The sequence below is a fragment of the Oryzias latipes genome, chromosome 20 (assembly GCF_002234675.1).
Source record: "Oryzias latipes chromosome 20, ASM223467v1".
Lineage (NCBI taxonomy): Eukaryota > Metazoa > Chordata > Actinopteri > Beloniformes > Adrianichthyidae > Oryzias > Oryzias latipes.
The window spans coordinates 14,484,007-14,511,580 of NC_019878.2; the positions used below are offsets into that span (position 1 = coordinate 14,484,007).

At 36.3% G+C, this 27,574-nt stretch overlaps 1 protein-coding gene across 4 annotated transcripts in view; it reads left to right on the top strand.

Moving 5' to 3' along the window:
- cntnap2 (contactin associated protein like 2) overlaps nucleotides 1-27,574 on the top strand; it is a 364,810-nt gene that overhangs the window by 150,405 nt on the left and 186,831 nt on the right. For 2 of the 4 annotated variants that reach the window (XM_020712697.1, XM_020712695.2), the window contains exons 4-9: nucleotides 11,042-11,189; nucleotides 16,143-16,195; nucleotides 16,318-16,468; nucleotides 16,890-17,074; nucleotides 20,131-20,274; nucleotides 22,598-22,862. In XM_020712697.1, the coding sequence (XP_020568356.1) occupies nucleotides 11,042-11,189; nucleotides 16,143-16,195; nucleotides 16,318-16,468; nucleotides 16,890-17,074; nucleotides 20,131-20,274; nucleotides 22,598-22,862 (946 nt within the window). The remainder of the gene's footprint in view (nucleotides 1-11,041; nucleotides 11,190-16,142; nucleotides 16,196-16,317; nucleotides 16,469-16,889; nucleotides 17,075-20,130; nucleotides 20,275-22,597; nucleotides 22,863-27,574) is intronic. The other 2 variants (XM_011488837.3, XM_020712696.2) reach the window with 1 other exon arrangement.

A 27,574-nucleotide genomic window follows, 5' to 3' on the forward strand; every position in this document is an offset into this window, starting at 1 on the left:
GAAGAAGTAGCAGTCTGTCTGTTTAAGGCAAGACAGATAACTTTTATACAGATTCCTAATTCAAACAGGTAGCATTAAGACATTCATTAAGAATGAGTGGTACATAGAAAAAAAAAAGTCCTAAAAAAGAAGTTACAGGTATGAGTAAACTTTTTTTAGGTGCAAATAATGTATTTTCTGCATCATTGCAGAAATGAATTTTTTAATCAAATAATGCAATATGATTCTCTTACAAGCTCTGACTAGATATTTAATATACACTGCATATGAATCGTATGCATGCTTTTTGTTATAACCTAGAAGTGAATCAATTTAAGAAGTCATGCATTCAATTTTTTTCTCCACTTTTAATGTCACCCCAAAGCCAGAAAATACAAAAAATGTGTAGTAGATCTGCAGGTGCTACAGCCCACAAACAGGTTCTTGTATTTTTGAGGTTTTAAGTGAAGGCAAACGTGCAAGCATCACTCTATCAGTGCCAGTCCCTGGTGAGCAGAGGGGAGCGAAGGTGCCAAATGTTCACAGCTTGAAAAATGGGCTTTTAAACTCTATTCTTTTCCTTTTTCTCAGAGTTTGCATGAATTTATGGTGAAAATTACTTGCCTCCGACCTTGGTCGCTCAGTTCAGGTGGTCAGTGAAAAACAAAATTAGCACAGTGCTCAATATTTACAAAAGTATTTAAGACCCACTCTAATGAAAATCATGTTTTTGGTGTTTTTTTGTGGCATTTTTCACATGATGGACATATAAAGAAAATACAACATATATATATATATATATATATATATATATATATATATATATATATATATATATATATATATATATATATATATATATATATATATATATATATATATATAAAGAAATATAAAGAAATATAAAGAAAATTAGGCCAAAAATTGTATTTCTGAGTATTTGTATATTCAAATCATTGTGAATCGGGTACAGACAAAAACATATAGTTTGAAAAAAACTTGTACTTGTGATGTAGTAGTTTGACAGGCCATGTGCTTCAGATGCAAGAGTAAGAAACGAAAAAAGATTTATAAGCAAAGATGTAATGTTAGTAAGATAACGAGTTTAAACCAGCCAACAAACATAAAAAGAAAACAAAAAATTAATGAACAAAATCCAAGTCTCTCTTTTAGCACAGTTTGAAAATAAAGACAAATGGTCAGTTTTTTTTTTTTTTTTTTTTCATTTTTAAGATATCGTCCACATATTGTAGAAATTACTCAAATTAGTAAGACAAGACACGACAAAAATAATCACTGGTTAGTTGTGCCATGATTAGACCAAAAGGTGAGGAATTAAGTCTGAATCTCAAACAGATAGTGATGGATTAACTCCAACAGGAATTCCCTCTCATGTGTAACTGTTGTGTGGACAATGTTTTAGTTTGAAAAAAGAAAATTCCAAATTCTGCCATTTGCTAAAAATAAACACTACAGATTCAATTATAAATGGTTGTTTCTCATTTGCTGTGTTGGATAAACTTGATTACAATGCAGTTCTCATTTTTGTGTATTTTGTTTGTTGGAATGCTGCAGGCAGATGTCCCGCCATTCATTAATGCATTTAGTCTTTAGGTTTAATAAGTCTGGCTTGTGGTTAGTTGAGCAGACTAGTTGTGACACTAATTTTAGCCACTTAACCAGCACTACATAAATGAAACGGCTATCTTCTGCATACAATGGTGGTGACGTGGAAGTTCAAACCAAAATCAATCTAAATGTCCAAAGAAAATGAGAATGACAGCAGAGGGATTATGAGCAGGACAGCCACATACTGTTTCCACCTGCTGTTGTTATAATGTGAGGTGAAGAAGAGGGGAGAGATTTAATTAGTGACTAATACATTTGCGCAACCTGCAGCTAAATTGCACTACATTAAGACATTGTATTGCATGAATTCTTAGTGATACTGCACAATTAGGTCTCCTTCTTTAGTTTTATCACAGTCACTTTCACATTTGGAAATTGCTTTGCTTAATATCCTCGGTCCCAAAACAAAAACAAACCTTGCCATTAAGTAAAAACTCTCTCTTGAGGTTTAAATAGAGCACAAACTTAAAGTGTTATTAAATAACATATTTATAGGCCAAAGTTCTATAAATGACTTTAATTAATTATCCCTCTTCTGTATTTGTAATTTGGATGGACAAATGCTCTCTATAAGTTGTTGTCTTGGCAAAACCACCCAAGCCGCTCACAGGGAAAAGCAGAAACACACATTTCTCTGTGGCCCTTCTGTTTTTTCCAAAACACTTGTCAGAAAAAAAACAAAAGACCAGACCAGGCTGAACTGATTTCCCCAGCCTGCTCAGGGGAAACACACATATATACAATAGCCCTGACTCTGAACTAATCTAACAAAGCGTCCAACAGCAACTAGCAACTGCCAGAAAAATAGCGTGCACTTGTTGTTTCTCAGTATCCTGAGATCTGTCCAGAGGAAAAGCCTGTCTCTGGCCATCAAAACTGAGACACTCAAACACAGACGCCCATCCGCCTAAAGAGAGATATTCACTGAAACACACAAAAAGACCCTCCTAGACAGAGAGAGCAGATTCACATCCAGGAAATGAAAAACATCATGCCAGAAAGAGTAATTAAATGATTGTGTGGAAGAAATGAAGAAGAGCTGTTGACACTCAAATGGTTGTTGTAAATATATGTGTGTGTGTTTGTGTATGTAGTTGTGTGGGTGTGTTTCTGTGTGTGTTTTCAGGTTTCTCAAGGTGTGTGTGCAAAGGAACAGTTATATGTTGTTGACCCAATGAAAGAAGTCTGTTTTCAGTGAGTCTAAGCACACAGCAGAGGTTTTTTTTTTTTTGTTGACCGGCTGTGCTGAAGTGATTGGTATCTTCTTTGTTGAATGGGAGAAGGCTTTGCCTTTTTCACGCTGATTGGTGTTTTTAACATGGTCTTGTAGCATGTTTCTCATGACGGAGGACATATTTAAAGAAAATTACGCTAAAAATTGCATTTATGAGTATTTCTTCATTCAAATTGTTATGAATCAGAGGCTGACAAAAAGTCAGCTGGATAAAGCATGTAGCAGTGACTCTATTCTGATTCATCCGCTTGTAAACAAACAGATCCATGTACATCTTTCTTTTACTAGTCAAAGATGGCATCTGACTCAGAACTCTATGGCTGGATAGCTCCAATATTGCTTACCATTCTCGTTGCACTGGTTGGTTAGCATTGTGATAGGCTGTAAGCTAGCGTGAGAGCATGTACGCAGATGGATGTCTGGAAGAAGGGGCAGGCTTACTCCACGCCAACGGCCCTGCCTACAACTCAGAGGCAAATGTCCAATGACTTACTGCCGCTCTGCAGAAACTTTGTCCTAAAAACAACATAGGTGTTTGGGATTTTAGGGTAAAAACAGCTGAATCCTAATTAAAATACCACTGGGAACGCTTTTAAAATAGGTCAAAAGATGATTGGAGTGGGACTTTAGCCATGCAGGGGAAAAAATCATTAGTGGAATTTCCACAAATACTGGATCTATTCCTATACAAACAGTCAAATCGGAAATTTGCCACAGGCACTTTGAAGCTTTTCATAGAAATTACACAAGCTTTTGATTAAAGAAAAATGTGCCAAACTTCTTAAAACACCAGATACGCATGCACAAACCGCAACACAAGCTGTGACTGCTACACAATGCATGCAATGACACATACATTTTCAATTACTCATGGTTTGCTGGTTAATGATTGGACTTTGGAGTAGGGGGAATTACATGTTTGACTTGGCAGACTTTTGCAAGGTGTTAAGCATCCAAGGCATTTTCCTCACTTCCATCCTCCTCTCTCCTGCTTCCTGCCCTCCACTCTGCATGGTAATGTTTTTGAATTAAGCTGTTCATTCAGCCAAGCACAGATAAGTGCAGAATAGCAGCATGAACCTTAATAGAGATTGTCCTTTTTAATGTAATGAGGGGGTGGATACCAAAAAAGGTACCTTGTTTCGTCTCTTTCATGCACTGACAAGGGCATGGTAAGTTTTGTGTGGGGTTGAAAGTATAAAGAGGTGTTATTTTTTCCTTTAACGAAGAGCTTTAGAAAAGGTTCAATTCCCATTTTCTCTGTTATTTTATTCTGTTATCATTCTGTTTCCAGTCATAAAATAAGCTTAACACTGACAGTGTTGCTTCAGTATAGCAACATGTTGCATATATGGTAGGAACAATATGAGTATCTGCAATGTTTGTGTCTGAATATTTTTATTTCAAAAGCTCAAATGTTGCAAAAAGCATTTCAAAGCCAGAATAAAAAAGAAATAGCCCTTTTATATAAAGTAAATCTGACAGGAAAAAAACAAGATTTACAGCTCGAGAAACAAAGCTGTGAAATTTACAGACCTTCTTACGGTGGTTACAAATGTCAGTTCCCTTGCCCGAAGTGTATTCATCTCATTTCGATGGAGACACTTTCAGTAGAAGATCTTTCTTGCAGATGATAGTTTGAAGGCTTTGCAAATTATAAATCTTGCTTAGCTGCTCCTTTGAGCTAAAAAAGCAGCTGTAATCCTGAAAGAGATAACACACATTATCTGTCAGAGTGTCAAGAAAATGGGTCATCGCTTTATCACACAGTTGGACTGATATTTTTAAGATGGTAAGTTGAAGTAGTGCTGAGTAAAACACAGGATCCCACATTACCTATGACAAATTATCATCGTTTCTATGCTGGAATAAACACGGTAGAAATATGAGATAAAATTGATAATAAGTAGTTGATGCTACAGAGTTGTGTGAGTTATCTAAGAGGCCAAAGCACTACTGTTATTTCAAGTGGTGTTGCTCCTATAATATATATAAACTTAGCATGCTAATGTAATGCTTAGCACTGTTAGCTCACAGTAACAAGATTTGCATATTTTCCTCATATGCATGTATGGGTTTTCTCTAGGCACTCTTGCTTCCTCCCGTAGATCAAAAACATGCAACATAGGATAATTTGTGACCCTAAATTGGCCCTTAAGTGTGAGCGTGTATGAGTGTGTGTGGTTGTCTGTCTCTGTCTGGCCCTGCAATGGAATTGCAAAGTGTCCAGGGTGTACCTAGTCTTTGACCTAGTAGTATCTTGGTAGGAAGAAGCAGATTTATAAAAAATCCATGGATTGAGAGTCAGGTTGCAGGCTATGAGGAAAACTTGCAATGTCTGATATTAGTGATCAATATTGCTATGATGAAAAGACTTGCGATACTTGAAAAAATAGAAAATACCAAAGACAACGAATACATAATTTCCATTTCACTACATTACATTTCAACAGTTTTTTTTGAAAAAAAGTCAACATAACAAAACAGCTGGATAGCTCCAATATTGCTTGCCATTTTTGTTGCACCGGTGTAGGTACCATAACCGTTCGGCCTGGAACTTCCGTTCGGGGTCCTCGGACTAATGCTGATGTCACTGTCAATGTGATTGGCTGTACGTTGGTCCGATGACGTGTCAGATAGTGATTGGTCTTGAAAAATTACGATACTACCATAGAAGAAAATATAATGAAGACTGTTGTAAACAAACAGAGCTCCGACATAGAGCGAGATTGTCTTCTAAACGTGCCTTTATTATTGTTATGATTATCATTGAATGCATGTTAGCTTATAGTTTTCTTAATCCGTGCGCCCAGTGCTTTATTATTGTCAGAACGGACCTGGAAGAACAACATTTAGCCGTGCCAACAACATTTTCTGCCACGGCTGAACTTAAACTGGAATAAGAAGCGGTTTGTGGCAACATTTCTTTATAAATAACAAAGAATATTGTCAGACACATGTTATGAGGGAAAATAACTTGGGAACGTGAAATGAAAATTGTAGATCCCGAGCAGATCTCGAAGCTACATAGTTTGTCCAAGTGGGGTTACCGTAGTTTGACGTTACCTTCAATCGAAAGGACCCCAAACGGAAGTTCCAGGCCGAACGGTTATGGTACCTACACCGGTAATGTTAGTTTGGGGTCGTGAGAGGCTGTAAGCGGGAGAGACTGTAAACAAAGGGATGATGGTAAATGAGAGCATGCTTACTCTTCACCTATGGTCGTACCCACAACTCGGAGGTAAATTTCTATTGGACATCTGTCCCTCTGCAGAAACTATGTCCAGGGAAACAACACAGGGTTTTTTTATGATTTTGACTAAAAACGGCTTAATCATAATTAAAAGACCATTGATAGCGCTTTTACAATAACTCAGAGGGTGATTGAAGTGGGACTTTAAGAACAATGTAATTAATATGCGCTTGAGGTTTTTAAAAACGTAATGGTTTCTTTGTCAATGCATGTGTAAACAAATTTAAGGTAGTCATTTATCGGGATTTGCACCGTCTTTTGCAAAACACGTATTGCAGAAGCCGATATTGCAATGTCAATAAATCTTCTGTTTATTTTCCAAGCCTAATTGGCTGTTAACCCCAGACGCACCTAGTTCACCTCTGGTGGTGACAGGAGGTAAAAAGGCTTGACTGCTCAATTTTCCGTTTATAAATGTCAAAAGTTTGGACAAAAAACAAAGTATGATGTAGAAAATTGTAAAATTGTTTGAAAAGTATATTTTGATTAGTCATAGTAATTTGGAGCACACAAAAAATGTCAGTGAGTATAAAGAGTTGATAGTAAAATAGTGAATTTTAACAGTTTTACAGCAGTTTTTCATATCAGTATTAATATAAATATTACTTTAACAATACCAACGTTTATTATATGTTTATTTTGACTTTAAAAAATTCACCAAATCACAAAAAATATCAATTTCACAAGTCTGTAATTTCCAGCTCCTTTTTTATATAAAGGTTTTGGCAACCTTAGGAGCAAGTTTGCAGCAATAGAATGATACAGAACTCTTGAGGAGGATCCTCACATAATTTAAAGTTGAAAACGCCAAAGGTATGAAAGCATAAATAACTTTTTTTTCATCGTTATCGGCTGCTTTTGTTGACTTGTAATTGAACTAGCTGTAGCCTTACAGCAATAGAAAGTAGAAGAATTAATTTGAAGACTTTTTATTTTATTTTAGATTTTGTATTTCCTAGCTAAAATGTCTGTTGTTAATAATTCTGGGTGGATTATATATTATTGTTTTGATGAGAATGGTCACAACATACTGTATTAGTTGAAATACCTTCCAACATTTTGGTATGTTATTTGACATGTTTAGACTTAAATTTGGTTTCACAACACACAGAGTAATGAGTGATTGTTGCACACTGCCTACAGCCTTCTGTGCTACCACTGAGCATGTCACTTTACTTTTACTTCCAGGAAGTGAGGACCTGCAGAGAACAGAAGGTGCAGTTGAAGGAGTCTGAAGGGCTCCCTTAAGACTCATGTGGAGCTCTGAAAATTTGAAGCTGAACATTAATAAAACACTGTTTGCGTCTTCAGTTTACCTCTCCTGGATAAATAAAGATTACAAATGAAAGTGAGCTACAGTGGAAGTTCAGTGGCACTAAGCTGATCTCTTGACCATCTACTCCTTTGCAGATAGCACATCTGTGTGGATGCATGCTTGGGTCAGGGGAGAGTAAGCTCAAAGCCAACAGTCTAAACAGGCTTTTTGTCCCCCACACCACTCATCTTCTGCTTTTCCCGCTCTACGCCTTATCTGGAATAGCACATGGCAGCGTAGTGTCTTTCTCTGGTCTAGTTACCTGCTATGTTATTAATGATGCTTCTCTCCAATGGTTTGCACCAACTGCTCTGTGCATATGTGTCGAGATGAAAAGCACAGGGTTGTGGTGTGCAGGTTTATTTCACAAGCAGGGAAAGCAGAGAATTTGTAGTTGTTTAGGAGCCCTGTTGTGCTGTGCTCTTGGGCAGTGAGAGGTTCTTTCCATAACATGGCAGAGGAGTTCATGCCGAACGAGCTGATACTGAACAGGAAGAGTGAAGGAGACAGGAAGTAACATGATAAGAAATGATAACTTTCCCAAGGGTTATATTATCTGATAGGTTTCCGTCGTGAAAATATTTCCCCTCATTTTCCACAACTCAAAAGGTTATGTACCTGCTGTTTACATATTCACCTATCACTCACAAACATCATAAGCAAAACCCAAACAATGTCATACACAAATCAGAGGACAAGATTGAAAACACCGTCAGGAGATTTGATTCAGCAGTCTTTCATTGAGATGTGACATCCAATCCACTTGTAGCAATCATGCATGAAACAACTCATGAAAACAGCTCCTGATGCTGAGCCATGATAAATGGAAAACTCTGCATACGTCCAATTCAAGTTCCAGAACTGCCATTTTTGTAGAAAATATACAAATGATGTGATTTTGGTCATATAAATAACTTCAAATAGTAATAAGGTAAGGGAAGTATTAAAGATTCAAGAAAAATAAGGTTCCACTATAAACAAAAAATTGGACTTCTGATTGATAAAATAGCTTTAATCAGGGCACAAGAAACTTGTAAAACATGAAATAAGATGTATCCAGAGTCAAAGAGTTGCACGTGGTCATGTTTTATTTTCTATTATGGACTCAGCTTGTAACAATACACGCAAACTATAAGTGAAACGACTTCAATGGAGTTGGTAAAAATATTCTAAGGGTGTAACACTTCATTTTAACAACGATTTGATTCTAATCATAATTTGTGCTTGCTGAAATGATTCATTGTCAATATTGGTTCATTTAGAACAATCCGATTCACTAACCTAAAATTGATCCAGGACTTCTTTAGCCTAAACTCTACCAGTGTGACTCAAAGATAAATTCACGGGTACTGAAAAGTGCAGGTGAACTTTTCAAGAGTAAATTAAATATGAGTAAAACAAACAAATCATCAAGAATTAATGGCAAATCGATTCATATTTTAGTTTCCTAAAGTTCCGCCCACTGTTGTTTTCCCACATAAAAACAATCCAAAGGGAACATTATCAGAACATTTTACCACGCAGAATGGTCACATGTGGCAAAATTCAAAGTGTTTCCACACATTGGCCTGTAATGATTGTTTGATCACTTTTTATTACATGTGGGTTGTCTGCTGTGATGGCATTTAGTTGTTTTAAGTAAAAAAAAACAAAAAAAACAACCATGTCCCAATCCAAATCATAGGATTTTATAATGTATAAGTCAATTCAATTTCATCCGATTAAAACCTTGCCTTAGACAGATCTTCCAAAAAGCTAAATTTTCAAAAAAACACTTACGTTAAGTCACAAGGGCTGTCTGCAGAATCTGATAATTAACAAGTCAGTAAGATGCCAAAGTCTGATTCTTTACAAATTGTGACACTTTTTTATATGTATTTAACAGAATAAATATAACATTTTTAAGACAAGTTAATATCAATTTGTAAATTGTGAGTGTTGTAAATTTCTGCAGTGTTATAAGATATTTTTTGCAACCTTGAAACTTGTAAAAAATCTAGTTTAATTAAATTGTAGTGAGAGTTATCACTTTTTAAATTAAAACTCCCACTAGGGATTGGCTTAAATACAAAAAAGGTGCTAATTAAAGTCAGTTTTTGGCCTAAACTATTGTTTTTTTAGGAACAGCATTTTTCAGTCTGAGCAACTGTTTTGTCTTATGTAGTTCAGCATTTATCTTTCTTGTCTTATTGTAATGTAGTTTACTGATAATTGTGGAAAAAAGCACAAACCCTTCAAAACAGTGACACAATTTTTTCAGACTTCACTGTAGAACAGCGCAGATCAAGTGTTTGTCTTCTCTTATCTTCCACTTAAAGAGCTCCCACACAGGCAAATGTTAATACTATTGATTTTATTCCACTGGTTTGCAAGCAACATGTCATTATCCTGGGACTGGACCATTTCTACTTTCTAGCTTTACAACGTAGTATTGGGGCCACCATTACAATAGATAAACTTTCAAGAAAAAAAAAATCCTAAAATTATGAGGGAAAAAAGTCATAATTTTACCAGAATAAAGTCATAATAGTATGAAAATAAAAGTAAAAAATAAATAAAGTCGTAATATATAATAAAAATAATGTCGTAAAGTTTTAAAACAAAAAGAAAATAAAATGTCTTAATTGTACAAGACTAAAGTTGTAGAATTGTGAAGAAATGAGGAAGTATCTATAATTTTAACAACAAAAACAAAAAAAAAGAACCAATTTCAACTTTAGCATTGTTTTCACAAATAAGAAAATACAAAGTATTTTAGTGTGTCAACGTTATTTTATCATAAGGACTGGGACACTGAAAATAATTTACAGGACACTGGGCCTTACACCAATTTTAAAAAAGTATGACCTTTATTCTTTTTTCCATAATTGTACAACTTTATTATCTTAAAATTATGACTTTTTTCCCCATAATTGTATGACTTTGTAGGGTACCTTTCAGCATATCCCTGCAGAGGTCACCACAGTGAATTAGCTTTCAGTGGATTCCTGCTGCATTCCCATCTTCCTGTGTTTCATCTGGGCTGGGGACCGGCACAGTGGGGCCTATACCTGAGCCCCCTTGTAACTACCGGTACATAGTTAAGAATTATTTTCTTAATCTATCTTGCCTGTATAAATAAAAGTTAAATATAATTAAAAAAGTAAAAATAGACAAAAAGGTCTTGCTCAAGGAGCCACACCGGCTGAAGTTCATTGCGTCCCTTGGCAAATGAACCCTGGTTCATCCATGTGCCAGTCCTACACACAGCCAACTGAGCCATCCCGTCACAATTTTATAAATTGATCTTCATAAATGTATTATTTTTCATGGTTTGTCACTGTTGTTAGTTATACTCATGTCCCAATAATCTACTGGCAGTTAGATTTCAGAAAACATTTAAAATGATATGTATAGAGGTTTCTTGCATGTGCTGTAAACGACTGCTTCTCTCTCAGATTCTGAGCAGTGAGGCTTTGGTGTGTAAGATAGATGCAGCTTCCTCATGGTTTTGAATGTTTTGTGAATATTCACCTTTAGGGTAGGAAGTGGAGAGTGAAAAAGACTATTTCTACTTCTCTAATCTCCTTGTCTGACGGCAGGTTTTGGGCTTTGATGTGTTTCATTCTTGTATGTCTGTTTGTGTTCACAGGCTTTTTCTGGAAACTCCAACTCAGAGAGTGTAGTTCGCCACGAGCTGCAGCAGGGAATCGTGGCTCGCTTCCTTAGGCTTATCCCGCTTGCCTGGAGCGAAGAGGGGCGCATCGGTCTTCGTATAGAAATCTACGGATGCTCCTACTGTGAGTGGAAGCGAACATGCTGACACGCTTTGTCTTTGCACACATCTTCACTTCGTCTGTCTCTCCTGAATTCCTCAGTCACAGATATCAGACATATCTGACGGACCCCGGAGAAAAGATACCTTTTTTTCATTTGCATATTAAGAGAGTCATTGCCACTTGTGTCAATCACTGATAAACAACACAGAGGCAGGATATATTCCACAAACAGCACAGCCACACACACACATACACCCACAACCTGAACATACCACCACATTATAATTTATTTAATTCTAACGTTTCAATTCCACAGACATGTCAAGACTCTAATGAGAGTTTTTAAAGCTCTATTTAAGTCACAGTGGGGATTTCTGTCTCATGAGGGAAACCTTTTTGTTGTTATGGAGTCAAATACAGTGAGAAAAACCTGACAGGACTTTGGCACAAACTCGAAACCCTCTCATCCAATGTCTCTTGCTGTCTGACAAATGGATCATCAAGGGAACCAACTCTCCTGCAATCTTTTTGCTTTCATCCTATTAAAGGCTGCCAAATTGATTTTGATAACAATTTCAATTAGGGCACTGCATAAATTACTGCTTCAAGTGATACACACATTTTTCATTCTTGAGATGTGATTGAACTGTGTTGACATGTTTGTGTGTGTGTGTAAACACAAGAGCACTCGTTGTGTTCGAGTCAGTTTTCTAGCTCTTTGATTATGTCACTCTTGTTTCATTTTCTATTGATAATAAAAAGGACACAATGGCTCTCATCCCAACACAACGGAAGACATAACTGTGTGCTCTGACACGCACGTGTTCAAAAGTTTTAGACATTTTGTAAACGAAGAATACATTCAAAAGTGCAACTCCTGATCAAATATTTTCATCCATCAACAAAATGCAGTAAATGAACAAAGGCAGACCACTACGTCTTCAGGTCTTATTCTCTGGTGTTTCTGTGCGCCACTTCAAAAGACCTTGAACATTCCAAAATCCTGTCTGCTTTCAAATCTTTGACTGGGACAGACCCTGCTCATACAGTATGGCCACCTTAACCCTTGTGCTATCTTATGGGGTCCAGATGACCCCACCCTTACATTGACGTGTTATCCCTACCATCACAAAGGTGGATAAAGCTGAAGAGAATTTCATGTAATCCATGGACACCAGTGAAGATCACAAATCATTGAAGAAAAAAGGTTGAGCGCACTGTCTTGTGGGGTCCAATGTTAAAGTGCCTTGGATAGCACAAGGGTTAAGGGAAACTATTAAAATGAAACATGTGTGATAAGTGCATTGTGAAGTATTTGTACGGCTAAAGTAAGTTGCACACGTTCTTGATGTACAGGTGATGCGGTCGTAGGGTGCCTACATGCCACACTCAAGTTGTTGGTAAGGTGCGTGAATTGGACCTTACTAACAGTGCGTGAATGCTAATCGTGAATGGTAATGGTAACGGTAACCTAACTCAAAACAGGATTGTTGGTTAGGTAAATGAGATATGTGTGTCCTTTAGAAAGGTCTCTATTGCACATGGGAAACAGTAAATGTATATTACAAAAAAGTAATGTTCACTTGTTGACATTTAAATATTGATCAGAAATAATTATTTCCATCTTATTACAGCTGATTTGTTCAATAATGATAACAAGGCGTTTTTACTAGTCTGTTGATAAAAATGTTACATTATCTCAACTACCCAACCTAAAGTTTGAGTTGCCAAAAATAACTGTAGTGTAGTGAAGAGATTGAACAGAACTTCAGCTTCTAAATTATTACTCTTCTGTTTCCTATTATTCACTTAAATTTCTGTTTTATCTACAACTGTATATTTTGCTCTCATGTTTTTATTTTTTAAATGCATTTACATATTTTTTTTTTCTGTTGTCTAGTTTTTTTATTTTTTAAAATACATGTTCTGCTTACCTCTAAAACAAGAAATAGTGATCTTAAAGGGTATTTTTTTTATTAAAGGTTAAAAGAACAAATTAATCAATAAAACAATTTTTAACCTTTTTTGTGCCACGATATATATATTTTTGTATATAAAGAGTGCAATAGACATTACATAGAATTAAATTTTCTGCCACTGATTTAATCTCAGCATAAATGTGTCTGTGTGAAGTCCGGTCCTAAATAAAAGTTATATTATCAATGGGATTAGTTATTTGCATGACGGATTAGAGCTTTTAAACTTGAAATGTGCATGACAAAAAATTAGGAAAATATTACTTGATTTTTCAAAGTAATCCACTTATTTGCAAAGTAGCTTAAATCTGTTCCTGATTTGTTTCCTGTCTGCTCACCACTTACATTTGATAATTAGTAAAAACAGTTTTTCAAAACAACTAATAATAAAATACACAAAACTAGAAGATTTCTGCAAAATAGAAGACTGAAATAACTAACAGCAACCATTTGTTTACTTCAGTGCTGTTTAAAGGATTTATCTGTTTCTTTTCAATAGTGTTTGTCTAGACATCTATTAGCCAAGGCATATAAAAAATTGGTTAATATATTCTTACAGCTGCAGTTTTTTCTTTCTTTCTAAATGCCTGCAGTGTTTCCTTATGGTCCCTCTGTCCCTCTGTATTAGTGTTTCTCTTTTTTGTAGCTATAACCAGAAAATGTAATGTCAGTGCATACCCATTCTCTAATGCTGAACTCCTTGGTTCTGTCAGAATCGACCCCCTTGTAAATGTTTTTTTTCTACCTTTCAAACAAAAGATGAAAGAGAAGAATAGTGTTGCGCTATGACAAAGAACATTAGATGAAAGTGGTAAGCACAAAGGAGAAGTCGTGGGAGGAGACGGAGGCAGATAAAGAAAGATGTTATGTTCCTGGCGTAATCATCAAATATGTTGGTTGTAGATGATAATTCTAGGTTTCAAAATATATGATAATTAGATGCAATGCCATATTATGACTCATCCAGAGGATGAGGATGCTTGTCTATGTACACTCATGTATACGTCTGTGCCAAAGCTTCAGGCTATGAAACAGTCGTGATCCACCATACTTGGTAATCTACATGCTCATTTCCATTTTGATTAACATCAGAGAAATCTATTATTGCATAGATAAGACAGGATATGGTACAGCTTAATTCTAATGTAAAGAGTAGTTGGACAAAAACATAAAGTATGTCATGTTTTTTTTTAATTAACCTCAGTTTCATGCAGACTATGCAAAAATGGCAGACTTATTACAGATTACTTCAACCCAGGGTCTATTTATGCCAACAGATAAAATCTGTTGTCAAGATGATGCATCACTATCACCATCTGCCAAGTCCAAGAAATGGACTGGAATCAGACACAATTGGCATTCATAAGAGCATTACAGTAGGTTTAATACTTGTATTATTAATCATCTTTGGTAAAAGTGATGACAACCTCTGGAAAGTATTAAGTAACATTTAAAGTTAGTTGGTGTCAATCTGATTTTAAAAAAATATCCCATATGACAAAAAAGAAAGCTTATAATAGGCAGGTAGTACTGCAGATGAGCTACGTGGCTGTTAATTGGATTCTTGAAACTTTTAGCACTGGTTGCCATGGTTACTTTAAAGTTAACAAGCTGTATGCATGCAACTTAAGTGCATCTTTGATTCACATTCCGGTGCAAAAGCCATATTTGATGACATTTTGTGGACTGAAATCCCTTGGTTGAAATGAAGTTATGATTATTATAAAAATTATCACTATCAAGTCTGAACCAAAAACCATAAAACCATGGAAATAAATGTGTAAATGAATATGCTGAGATTTTTAACCATTGATTTAACACACATGCAAATAAAGTATGGGGTATCTCTTGCATTTCTAACCACGGAACATAAAGATTTATGTCTTGGCTGGCCTGGAGATGCATTGATACCTTAGAATAATCTGGGAGAGGTGTCTGGAAAGGGGAAGGTGTAAGGAACCTTTCTGTAGGTAACCAGACCAGATATGTGAGGCAGATGATTAGATTACAAAAATCACTACAAATATTGGTAACACTTTATATGGTCTCATACTTTATAAGACAATGGTATGACTTTAGATGATAATGAATCTTATTAACACTTTCAGGTATTTGCAAGATATCTACTGTATAATGCTGATAAATATCTTACTAGCATTTAACACATTAGTAAAACCTAATAGTTTGTTAAGTTAATTATTAACACTTATATAACACTGATGTGTGAGACATCTATAATGCTAATAAATGTCTTACTAAAACCCCAAACAATTTTAATACTTCTTAATTTGTTAACAAAGGTTGTTAATAAATATTATTAAGCTTATTGTAACACTGACACATTTGTTGGGAATCTATACTGCCAATAAATGTATCATTAGCATCTTAAAAAACATCCTAATAAAACTAGGAACGCTGACTGTCACGTCAAAATAAAACCCGACTTTGCTTGACAAATGTTTGTTGTTTTTTTTGGTGGTATCCGTTTATTTCAAAGACAGGAGTGATGGACAGGGATATTAGAAGGAATTAGGGAAAAACCATCCCTATCATCTGTGAGATGTTTATCATGACTGTCAACAAAAATGAGCTTTAGATTTAGAACCAGTGTGAGCACATATTTGTTCAAGTTGAGTTGATGTTTTTCAAGCTATGAAGCTTTTAGGTTGAGTTCCTTCCAATAACTTTTCCATTTATTATATTCTCTCATGCCGTCTTAACCAACTCTTTAAATGTTTCAATGGCTTGTAAAGAGAGTTCTCAACAATGACACATTTGTCCTGTTATGACATATAAATTAGATTCATAATATACTCAACGTATACACGACATGCAAAGTTATAAAACTGTGTAACTACATTTGAAACAAAGAAAAAAGAGGATAACTTTCTGGCTATTTAAATATGAACATCACATATGGAATACTCTATTTTACAATTAAAATTTGTATCTGTTCATTAAACTCATGCTAATCACGTGTGTTGTTGGTCTCTCACAGGGGCGGATGTTATTAACTTTGATGGCCAAGGTGTAATTTCATACCGATTTAAGGTACAGTGTTTTTTATTTATTGCAATTTTTTTACTTGTTTTTAAATTCATGCAGTCACAATAAAGTGATGTCAGATTTTCCCTAGATGCTTTGCCTTTGACAAACATGCTTTGACTGTGCAGGTGAAGAAGATGAAGATCATTAAGGATGTGATAGCACTGAGATTTAAGACATCAGAAAGTGAGGGTGTGATTCTTCACGGGGAGGGCCAACAAGGAGACTACATCACTCTGGAGCTCCGGAAGGCTAAGCTGCTATTGCAGATAAACCTTGGTAAGTTTCAGATCCAAATCCCAAAAAAGATTCTGACTCAAAGACACAAAACCTGGTGCCCAACCACAAATTACTTTACAACAGTTTATGGCAAAAACTCTGAGATAAACACAGTGTGATATAGTACATGATATCCCACAAGATGTGAGGAAAAAAATTGAGATGAAACCAAAAGGCTTCTAATAGTTTGACTAAGAATCAAGCTGCATCATCACAACAGAAGAACACCAAGGAATATCCCTAAAGGCATACATTTTGCATTCATGCCTCTAGGTAAGAGAAAAGATAAGTAGAAACAACAGAAAAGAACATAAACTGCCAGCATGCAGGGAAAAAGGGGAATATTGCAAAGTCCATGAACTGAAGAGCATGGGTATAGCAGCCTTTAAGTAATGTGGTTGTGTGTGTGTGTTTATAAAAGGTAGTAACCAGTATGGTTCCATCCTGGGCCATACCTCCGTAACTACCGGCAGCCTCTTGGATGACAATCACTGGCACTCAGTGGTGATTGAACGCTATCGTCGCAACGTCAACTTCACATTGGACAGACACACTCAGCATTTCAGGACCAACGGAGAGTTTGACTATCTTGATTTGGACTATGAGGTAAGGAACAAGCTGCACAAAGAAACACAGGTTATTTGATGAGAATCACAATCTCCCGATGCAGTTTTTTGCAAATGTTGCTAGTGCCACCGCATTACCTCAGTCCTACATACACCTTGGTCTTTCAAAGGCAAATCATTTCGACGTATCTGTTGAAAATCCCATTAGTCTGGCTCAAGGATTCATTAGCCCTATTGATCAGAAGTCACAAGTTTTCTTCAATTATTTAAGAAATAGCAGGTCATGCGAGAAGGAAATACATCAAATGTCCGTCGACGTTCACGTATTCAATCTTATGCATGTGGCATATCATCAGCCCAGAGTAATGGCCCTTAATGTACAAGTGGGCACTTTATAAAAAAGAGGGGAACAGCTTCCTACCCTATAATAGCTGTTAATCATCCATGGCACCAGCCATTACGTGCCTTGCTTATCTTGCAAATATTCACTTGTGCAGAGAATACAGAGTATTGTGGAGAACTGACACCTTCACAGCCTGTGACCATTCAAAAATAGACACATCATGACTAAAGTGCATTTTTATTGATTGAAAGGAGTTTTGTTCTTTAAAATAAAATAAAAATGTTTTTCAGAGATCAGACAGTGCTTGCTTGTTCAGAGTTACAGACACCCACAATGCTTTTTATTGGTGTTTTTAAACTTTTAAATAGAGGTGAGCTCCAGGCTTCTAAAAAGCTGTGGGAAAATTTTGATTCAAGAGCTTTTAGCTGTGCTGGAGTCAAGTGCATTATAGTGTAATTGCTAATGTGAGCAACTTTTAACCTTCACAGCCAGCTGGGAGTCCTAACAAAGTTTCCAAAGTATTTCTAACATGTAGAAAAAAGTGATTATTTTGTTTAGTTTTGGAGGAGCCTTTTTTCGGATCAGTGGTCCTGTTCTTCCATCAAGCTTCATCTTCCTCGCTAGTTTGTCTGCATTGAAAGACTCTTACAGTACAATCCTGCAAACAGGAAATTAAATATTGGTTTTTTTTCTATGTGCTGTGGCATTAATCTATATTACCTACGTAATTAACATCAGCAAATAATAGAATGCATGGAGTTCTGCCAATCATGCTAAAACAGGAAATTGCAGAATGCATGTGAACACAAGAGTGGATCTACACATGGCCATTGAGTCTACATGCATGCATGTTTTTTTTTGTGTCAGTACACCCGTGTGTTTCTTCGTGTACTTTGCCAAGATTTGCTGACAAAGCGGATCTTTTCCAGTGTTAAGTAGAAAGCTGAGAAATGGGGCAGGACAAAGCACAGACCAATTAAAACTGAAGTGGCTGAATTAAGGGATCTTCAAGGAAATCTATACAACCGGGCGTAATGCACCAGGAGGTTTTGTGTGCATGTTCATATGACACTGTGTTTGGGTGATGTGTCTGTGCAGCATCCTGCTTGGTAATGGAATTGCCAGTCTCCTCACAGAATGCAAAATTGCAACCAGCTTTTAGTCAAAGCTCACTCTGGTCCATTTAGTGTGCACTGTCCATTTTATGCATGTGTTTGTGAGGCCCGAAGCCAGTGTGCCTCCAGCTTCCATTTAAGCCTGTAGACTAAATATCCGGGTGCATCAGAGTCAACCCTCGGCAGTAATTACTGAGACTACTGGAGCATCACCAAAAACACATAAACAACAGAGACATCAACACAAAAGTACACATGGTTTGAGACGTCAACTGGCAGCAGTACCTTCCTCCATCATCGCTGCTCACTTCAAAACTCAGATCTGACAGAGAGAGAACATATGACACATTATTTACATTTTTATCAGTCTTTTGTCCATTTTCATCTTTCGTCCTCCAGAGCCACTGTCCTTTAAATCTTCTCTTTGCCATTATTTTACACACCAAATAAAGACATGAAAGGAATTTTTCTTTTTTAGAAATTTTATGTACCATTTGATAGATCCATTCCATAGCTTCGATGGAGACATATTTGGGTTTTTGTCCTGAAGCAAGTTTGTTTGCAGATTGAATGATTCACAGACATTCCAGGTTAATTCTTGACAGTAAATTACAGAAAATCTGAATCATGTTTGAATATTTCAAATAAACTAAAATAAGCTCAAATAGAAAATACATTTTTACTTAACTCCAATTTTTTTGTCATCAGTACCCACTTCTTCACTCAAAATCTTTATTAAGCACAACATTTAGGACTGGGGTTATCATTTAAACCTTAGTGAGTGTGAAGCAATCAAGTTCTCACCAAATAAAGGGTGAGATTTTCTTTGAAAAATCCTGTTCATGTATTTTTATCATAGTGAAACTGGATTTGTAAGAATACAGTTTTCAACATGTCTTGGAATCCTAGTTTTAGGACTTACTTGTAAAAGGTTAACACTTAACCTTTATATGGACCTGATTGCATGCCTAAATATGTAATTAGTAATAGGACACATGCAAATTGACATCAGCAAACAGTCATTAAAAAACTTGGTCTACAGGTTTGTTTGTTTTTTTTTCCTTTTTGATGAATGTATGTACACTGAATTACCTTAAAACCTTTGCAGGTCTGATCTTGGCAAACAAACAGTCATAGAATTAGCTTTGCTACTATAGAAACAAATATGTCTGCAAATTACTTGTTTCCTTTTTTTACAATCACAGATGCAAAAACTGCCAAATACACTAAATAAATTAGATGCATGCTGGGAAATATATACTTAACTATTTGTGTTATTGCAATATCTTATGAATGGATAATTGCCATTATCAGAAAAGGAAATCAAATGATCCTGTGTACATGGGCCTTTAGAAAATTTGATGACTAAACAGACCAGATGATTAGATATTCGTTGTATATGTAGACGCGCTCTGTGGGAAAGTTTTGGGCCTTACTGCAGTGAAACTTCCATATGGTTCCTCAAAGTGGCATTCTTCTGCAACCCTTGGATCTTAACCCAGTAAATCAAAATTTTTATGTTCATTGAATAAACAGAAATTGCTAATTGAATATAAAATTAATGAATGGCTAACTAGATCGACTTAATGTGTTGTTTTTCTGTCTTCTATCTCCTCTTTGACCTCTGTCTCCCCGTAGCTGACCTTTGGAGGGATGCCTTACAGTGGAAAGCCAGTAGGAGGTGGGAGAAAGAACTTTAAAGGCTGCATGGAGAGCATAAACTACAATGGAGACAACATTACAGACTTGGCTCGCAGAAAGAAGCTGGACACCTCCAGCTTTGTAAGGAAAACATTCAAACACTCTTGCACAGTTAGAGCGACAAAGTAAAGTATATATGAAGCACTAAGTTAAAAAAAGCAGCAACATGTGAAGGCAACAGAATTTTTTGATATGTTCATTGTGACACTAATTTAACTGAAATCTGTGTGTGTGAAGAAAATTATTCACAGAAGCCAAATGGTTTAACAGATTCATAATTAATCAGACACATCTGACCCATCAGTGACCCCTCTGTGTGTTTACTTGCTGCCTTTACAGGCATTCCTTACATTTCAGTGTGACTACAAACACAGAATTTTACTTTTATTATTTCTTTTAACTCATCTCTGTATCATTCGTAGCATTTTAAATGGACTCCACTCTATTCGTGAATTGCATGTCTCTCCAAATGAATGCTAGATTTCCCTTCCTCCCAAGTTATTAGCTTCCTGACTTCTAAACTAGATGCTAGAAACAATTTATTGACTCACAATCTTGCAGAAAGGTGGGACATTTTCATTATTATGAGTTTATTGGTAAAATACATGACCTAAGTCAAAAAATACTTTGTTCAAAATTTCAAGCAGAGTGAATGTTTCATTCCCATTACTTAGGACAAAAATTACTGAAAGGACACAAGAAAATACGTGAACAAAGGGTCAGTTTGTAGCCAGTTGCTAAAAGTAGGTAAAAATAAAATAGCTGTTTAAGAGCTTTCTCTTTTAGTTTACAAAAATAAATGTTTATCACTCATTTTCTTCTACAGAAAATCAGATTGCCATTTTCTCTGGTAATAGTGAAGAGCTAATAAGTACTTCAAAATACATTATAGCAGCATTATTTTGCTCTGAGAAAATCAATTATCATGCTAGTTTTTGGTTCACATTTTTTGGCAACTGTTTAATGCCTGGTCTTTTTAAAACATGAAAAAGTCCAAATTTTAACATTTTAAAAAAGCGATAAAGTTTGTTTTGTTTTTTACTCCAAGTCTATACAGTTCCCCACTTAGTTTAATGATATTCAGTCTTTGTTCTTTCTTTTTCCCTTTTCTCGTCAAAACTAAAATTGTCTTGCCAAAAACCTTTAACTAAGAAATGAAAAGAATTCATTGAACTTTGTTTTCCTGAACGGCAGTTTAAGGAGAATAGACGCATTTTTACCAAAAGTCATCTCAATTGAGATCAAGTGGGCTGCCAACCGTGGGCTCAGCCGTGCTGCTGTCTGTACACAGCCAGTGCCACGTCTTAGTTCACTGATGAGCTGATTAAACAAATGGGGTCACTAATCAAGTTTATTAACGCTGCACCTCTAATTCACTTTGACTCAAACAGGCATTTCATTCTAATCAAAATTAATCCTATCAGATTACAAAAAGCCAAACACACAAACAGAATCGGGAATAATGTGTCTTATAAGGCTGCTTAATTTGGTGTCCTTAGTTGTAATTTGATTTAGAGCTGTGGTTGGAGAAACTCAATAGTATTAGGTTTTAATACCCACATTGGTGTTTGCTTTTGCTCTAGGATGAAAAATTCATCCAGGATGATGTTTGACCCACTTATAAAGAGAGCTTGAGCCATATATAGATTTTTCTGTGATATTTTTGAGAATTTTTCAGTCTTCAAATCCAGCCCCAGCCATTAACACCTTGGCAGTCTTCATTTTTCTCAAAGGGGGCGTTGTTATAGCAAGTAAAGGGAGGGGTTTGTCGTCACAACATGATTAAGTAATAAAAGACATGTTATATTCTTTTTATCCTCAACAATTCCAGGAGTTAATTGTTTTGTGAAGTACCCTAACCTATAAATCAGCAAGATTTACATTTTAAATAACCACTACAATCAAAAATAAAGTTTTTAACATGTTTTTGTAGCATTTCTCTCATGATGGAGGACATACATAAAGAAAATAAAGCTTACAATTTAATTTCTGAGTATTTATTTATTCAAATCTTTGTAATAAAAAAGCAGATAAAAAAACTGCAGCTTGAAAAAGCTTACACTTGTCAAGTATAAAGTACAATTAGCGGTCTACAAACTCCCTGCTTCACTCCATTCTGATGCATCCACTTAAAGACATATCGGGACGTCTCCATTTTTTTTTGTCCGACATGGGATCTGGCTCAAAACTGTACAACAAAGGTTCTTACAATAGATCAAAAGATAACTCGAGTGGGACTTTTATAATTTATAATTTTTACACATTTGAACATCGAAAAAAACATCCCAAATCTATTGTCTTTTGTTAATTTATCTAATGCAGCCTCTATCTGTATTTACACACAAGTTAAACTGCTTGATTATATCTGTCTCGTTTGGTCTTTGTTTTTCCATCTCTGTCCCAGCAGCGCAACCTGTCATTCTCCTGCGTGGAGACCCACACCTTTCCAGTCTTTTTCAATTCCTCCAGCTTCCTGCAGCTGCCTGGTCGAGCCAGTCACAACATGGTGTCTGTGGGTTTCCAGTTTCGTACATGGAACCCCGATGGCCTTCTCCTCTTCAGCAATCTGGATGAAGGAACGCTGGAGATCTCTTTACTGGACGGCAAAATTGTTGTTTACATCAACACATCAAATGCAGCCAGAAACTACCAAGTTGATCTGTCATCTGGTGAGTTTGTCTCTTTGTTGGTGTTTTTGTTAGATACATTAAATATTTTTTTACATACAAAAAAAGTATGTTTTTTTATTCATAGAGCTTAAAACTTTTTATAGGTGCTCTATTTTCTGCAAAATATTAAAATCTGTTTCCATTGAAACAAATGTTCTATAATAATAAAGGGCTAGTTCTTGACAAGCGAGGTTGCTTTTAAATATAATATATGGGGCAGCCATAGTGCAGAGGTAGGATGGTCGACCTCTGATCTGAAGATTGCAGGTTCGGTTTCCATCCATGTGTCAAAGTGTCCTTGGGCAAGACATTGAACCCCACTTTGCCTCTGGTGCTCTGCTCCATACAAGTGGCATCCACTCGTATACGACTACATCCATGTCTGTCTTTGTTGTCCTTTTCCAAGCTGGCATCTGGCTCCAAACTCTACGGCTGGACAGCTCAAATGTTGTTCGCCATTTTTGTTGCACTGCTAATGTTAGGTTGGGGGGTTGTAAGCTAGCAGGAGAGAGCGTAAAAACATGGATGATGGGATGTGGGGGCAGGCTTACTCCACGCCAACAGTTCCGCCCACAACCCCGAGGCAAATTTCTGATGAACTCCAGCCGCTCTGCAGAAACTGTCCTAGAAAATTTCAGATTTTGGGATTTAGCTATAAATGTCATAATTACAATTATAAGACCACTGAGAATGTTTTTACAAAAGATCAAAAGATGATTGGAGTGGGACTTTAAACATTTTTACTTTTCAGCATTTAAAAAATGCTTTAATTACTACAGAGGTTTGAATTTTAAATTTTAACTTTTCCTGCTGTCACTCATTGTCTGTACGTTTTTGTTTGGATGTTGATTAATCTTGTTCTATTTGTCTTTCTATCTTGTGCACAGTTCTGCATTGTTGTGAGTGTAGCAAACTATGCCACCCCCCCAGCTCAGTGCAAACTCATATTGACGTGCCACTTAGTAAAGAAAAAAAGGTTGAAAGAATTTAGAAGAAACATCTGACTCGTGTCGCTCTCATCATAGAACGGCTCTAAGAGACGTTTATGCAGAGCAGTTCAATGATTTGCTGCTCCTAGCAGCGTCTCATCTTTGAGCCACCGGAATTTAATTTTAAGCGATGACTGCAGCAATGAGGGCATGACTGTACTTTGACTGATCTCCATCTGGATTAGCTTTATTACGTTTTTTTTTTTTTTGTTGTTGTTCTTTTATTAATCTGGGTTTTGTTTCTTTTAACCGAGAGCAAATGTCAGAGCCTACAAAACCTAAGTAACAAAGTAACAAGGGTTTCTCTTGACCAGTGCTTTTAATCATTACTGAAATTTGAACTATAATTCATTACTTTACTCCATTACTGACAAAATTAATTAAATTACAGTAATCCGTTACTTTGTAATCTGTAGCCCCAAACTCTGCCTACTGTCTTGTGTTTGGCTCATCCACAGAGGTGATGACATTTGGTCAGCTTTAAGGCATCTTCCCTAGGATTTTATTCAGTCTTGTAATTTTGGCAAGGCCCTTGTCTTTTGTACCGCGGGTCACTGCTTCGTTTCTGTGAGCCGTTATAGCTCTGAGTCGAAGACTTAATTAAAGACTAGCAAATGAAGTTTGTCAGTATTCCCTTTTTGGTTGGGAGTGAATGTAGTTTTCATTTTTTGTTCTTTAATTTAAAAAACCCTTTTTAACCACTTTCTTTCTAAGCATCTTGTCTTTCTTTTTTTCCCCATCTTTTACTTTCCCTACACAACCTCATTTATTCCGTCCACTTTTGCTTTAATAGGCCATTATGCCCAGTGGTGGGGTTTATTACAGACTTACCCTCTAGGCTAATTGGGTCTGAGCTGCGATTACATCAGTATTACTAGAATACATGGGCACACAAACATTACACAGGCAAACACACGCTGCCTTCTTTGATGCTTTTATTAGTATCTCTTAAACAGAATGCCTTACTGGCTTCTTGCTTCAGTGACACAGTGGGAGCTCAGGAGACTTATAATAAAATGTTTAGTCGCTCTTAATGGTATTTTTACAGATTCACACTTTGAGGTGTAGAGCAAAAAAAAAAAAAAAACAACACACACAACACAATCCATTCTCCTTTTCCCTGTGGGGATAAGCACTTTATGAAGCAAATGGTAAGTCTAACATGCGTAATCATCCATGTGCTGGAAGGTAAAAGTCTGATTTATTCAAAATCCTTATCACACTTGCAGAGACCGCTACTGCAGTAGTGCTACATTTTGAAGCAAGTGAATTTTCACACAGTCCAGCTTTCACCCCCACCTGGAGAACTAAGATAGTCTTTGGTGGCTTTCAATTCACATTAATTCAGTCCAAATGACTTTATCGTCCCAGTGGAGTAATTAAACGAGGGCATAGATGCAACTCACTCAAAAGACAGACTTGACACGCGCAAAAAAAATGAAGTCAACAAAAATGTGTTTTTCGAGTTTCTAAAGTGCACTTGTGCACGTTATTTGCTTACAGTCATTGCAGTGGTTGAAGTTTTCCTGATTCTTAGGTTATGGTCACACCGCCCTCGGCTACGCGCATTCAAGTGTCCATTTCCAATGAAAGGTTTCAGCATTCAAAACTCTCATGTTCACTTCTAGCTAAGTACATTTCTACAACCATTTTTGAGCTGTACGGCCACTTGTGAAGATGACAATGATACACTCCATGTTGAACTTTGACCAATCGGGGACTTGGATTTGGTATTGATGTATGGATGGCCTCCCTCTTAGTTCATGGAAATTCTGACCGTTTGAAAATTGATTGTGGAGCAGAAATTAATTGTGGTTTATGCTCAGCTAGAATTATATTCAAATTCTATTTTATTTATTTAGCACTTTTCCTGTTACAGATAAGCACAAAGTGCTTTGCATGAATACATATATGAATAAGAATATTAGTAAAAAATAGCTACTATAGTTGGAAAAAACAGAAAACAAATACACATTCCAAACATTCCATAAAATTAAACTAAAACAGGAAATGTAGCTAAATGCAAAGCTAAAAGATCAGTTTTCGCTTAAAAACCTCCAGAGTGGATGAAGCCTTTCCATAGGCAAGGCCCACATTGCTGAAATGTGTTCACCCTGGATCTTTGTTCTGACTTTTGGGACCACCTGCAGACCTGCACCTCGGGACCACAGGGTTCTGAAAGGGTAATAAACTAAAAGTAATTCTGATGAAAATGAAAGTCCAATTCCATTTAGACTTTTATAGACTAATAAAAGAATCTTAACATCATTCCTGACATCCTTAACATCGAGGCTGACTGTGCAATAAACAAAGGTCAGTAAACTGGAGAATGGTTTTATCCTTTGATACAGATTGCTGAGGGCAAGATGTTTTACACAGAACTAGAAACTTGTGGTGAATGAAAGTAAGGTTTAAGAGGTTTTGCCAAATCCCACATAGTTTGTCCACTTAGGCCTCCAGGACTCTGAAACTGCTCTGTTCAGGGTTAGTATCTCCAGCTGTCACCTCATCTGCCCCTGGAGATGTATAGATGAGAGAGGGAGTCTTTGTCTATGTGGGAGGATATGTCTGCGGCTCTATTACAGAAGTGCAGAGAGAGAGAGACTGTTGTGGTCTGATAGGAAATCCTTAGATCCAAAGAGGATTTGACATCTGCAAAGCTTCTCCAGAGCTGAGCTGAATGGAAAACTCTCCTCCATGGGTTTGGGATGTTTTTCATCACTGACCCCACATTCTGATCTGTGCTGTCACCAAGTTTACGTCCTAATTCGTTATGTCTATGAAGTTTGACATCTTTATGAGGCAGGCTTAGAATTTGTGTTCTCATTGAATGTCTTCCTTTTTGCTGGCATGACATGCTTCACATTTTCTTGGGTGTTTTTTAGGCATATTTATCATGTTGTGCCCATATGTAATGAAAGCACTGAATGGCTGAAATACATCAAAAGGCTTTGATCCACAAAACATGTCAGTTTCATTCTAAAATACTCACATTTTTTTTGTTTATGAATATTTTGATTATTTTTTAATCTTAATGAATTACAAATGCCAAGAAGTTCTCCAAGGAAAGATGAAAATGTTAATTAGATTTTACCTCTACTTGTTTTTCAATGAAGTAAATGTAACAATCCACGAGAATATCCCATTTGTGGTTAATTTTGAAAATAATTTAGCAACTTATTACCTTTCTACTTAGCAATATCCTTTTGGCGTAGATCTATAGATGCCAAAATTTTTATATGGTTTATTTATAATTTATTTTAACGTTCTATAGCTCTTCGTGTGTTACTTCCTCATTGCATATGTTTAACTTTAATAACTAATATTTTGCAGACCTTGCATGTATTAACGGGCCCCTTGTCATCTTTTAGAGTAAGCCTATGGTGTGTATGAATACTAATGCATTAGTAATATGCACTCTTATGGGGGTTGACGGTGATGCAGGTTTTTGGGTTGTCTGGGTCATACAAGGCAGCACAGTTCCCATGAGGCTTGTGAGGCCACTTCAAGGTACAACATGTAAATGGAATGTACGATTGTCGTTCGTGTGGTAAGTATTTGTAAGGATAATTTATGTTACACACACGTATGAGGTACAGGTGATGCAGACGTGTTGTGTCAGTGTTTGGTACAACCGGTCACCCTCAGCATGCCCATAGAAAAAAACACATGAATATTTTTGCTCTACTGGCTCATCTAGCAGTCTAGTATTTAACAAATTTG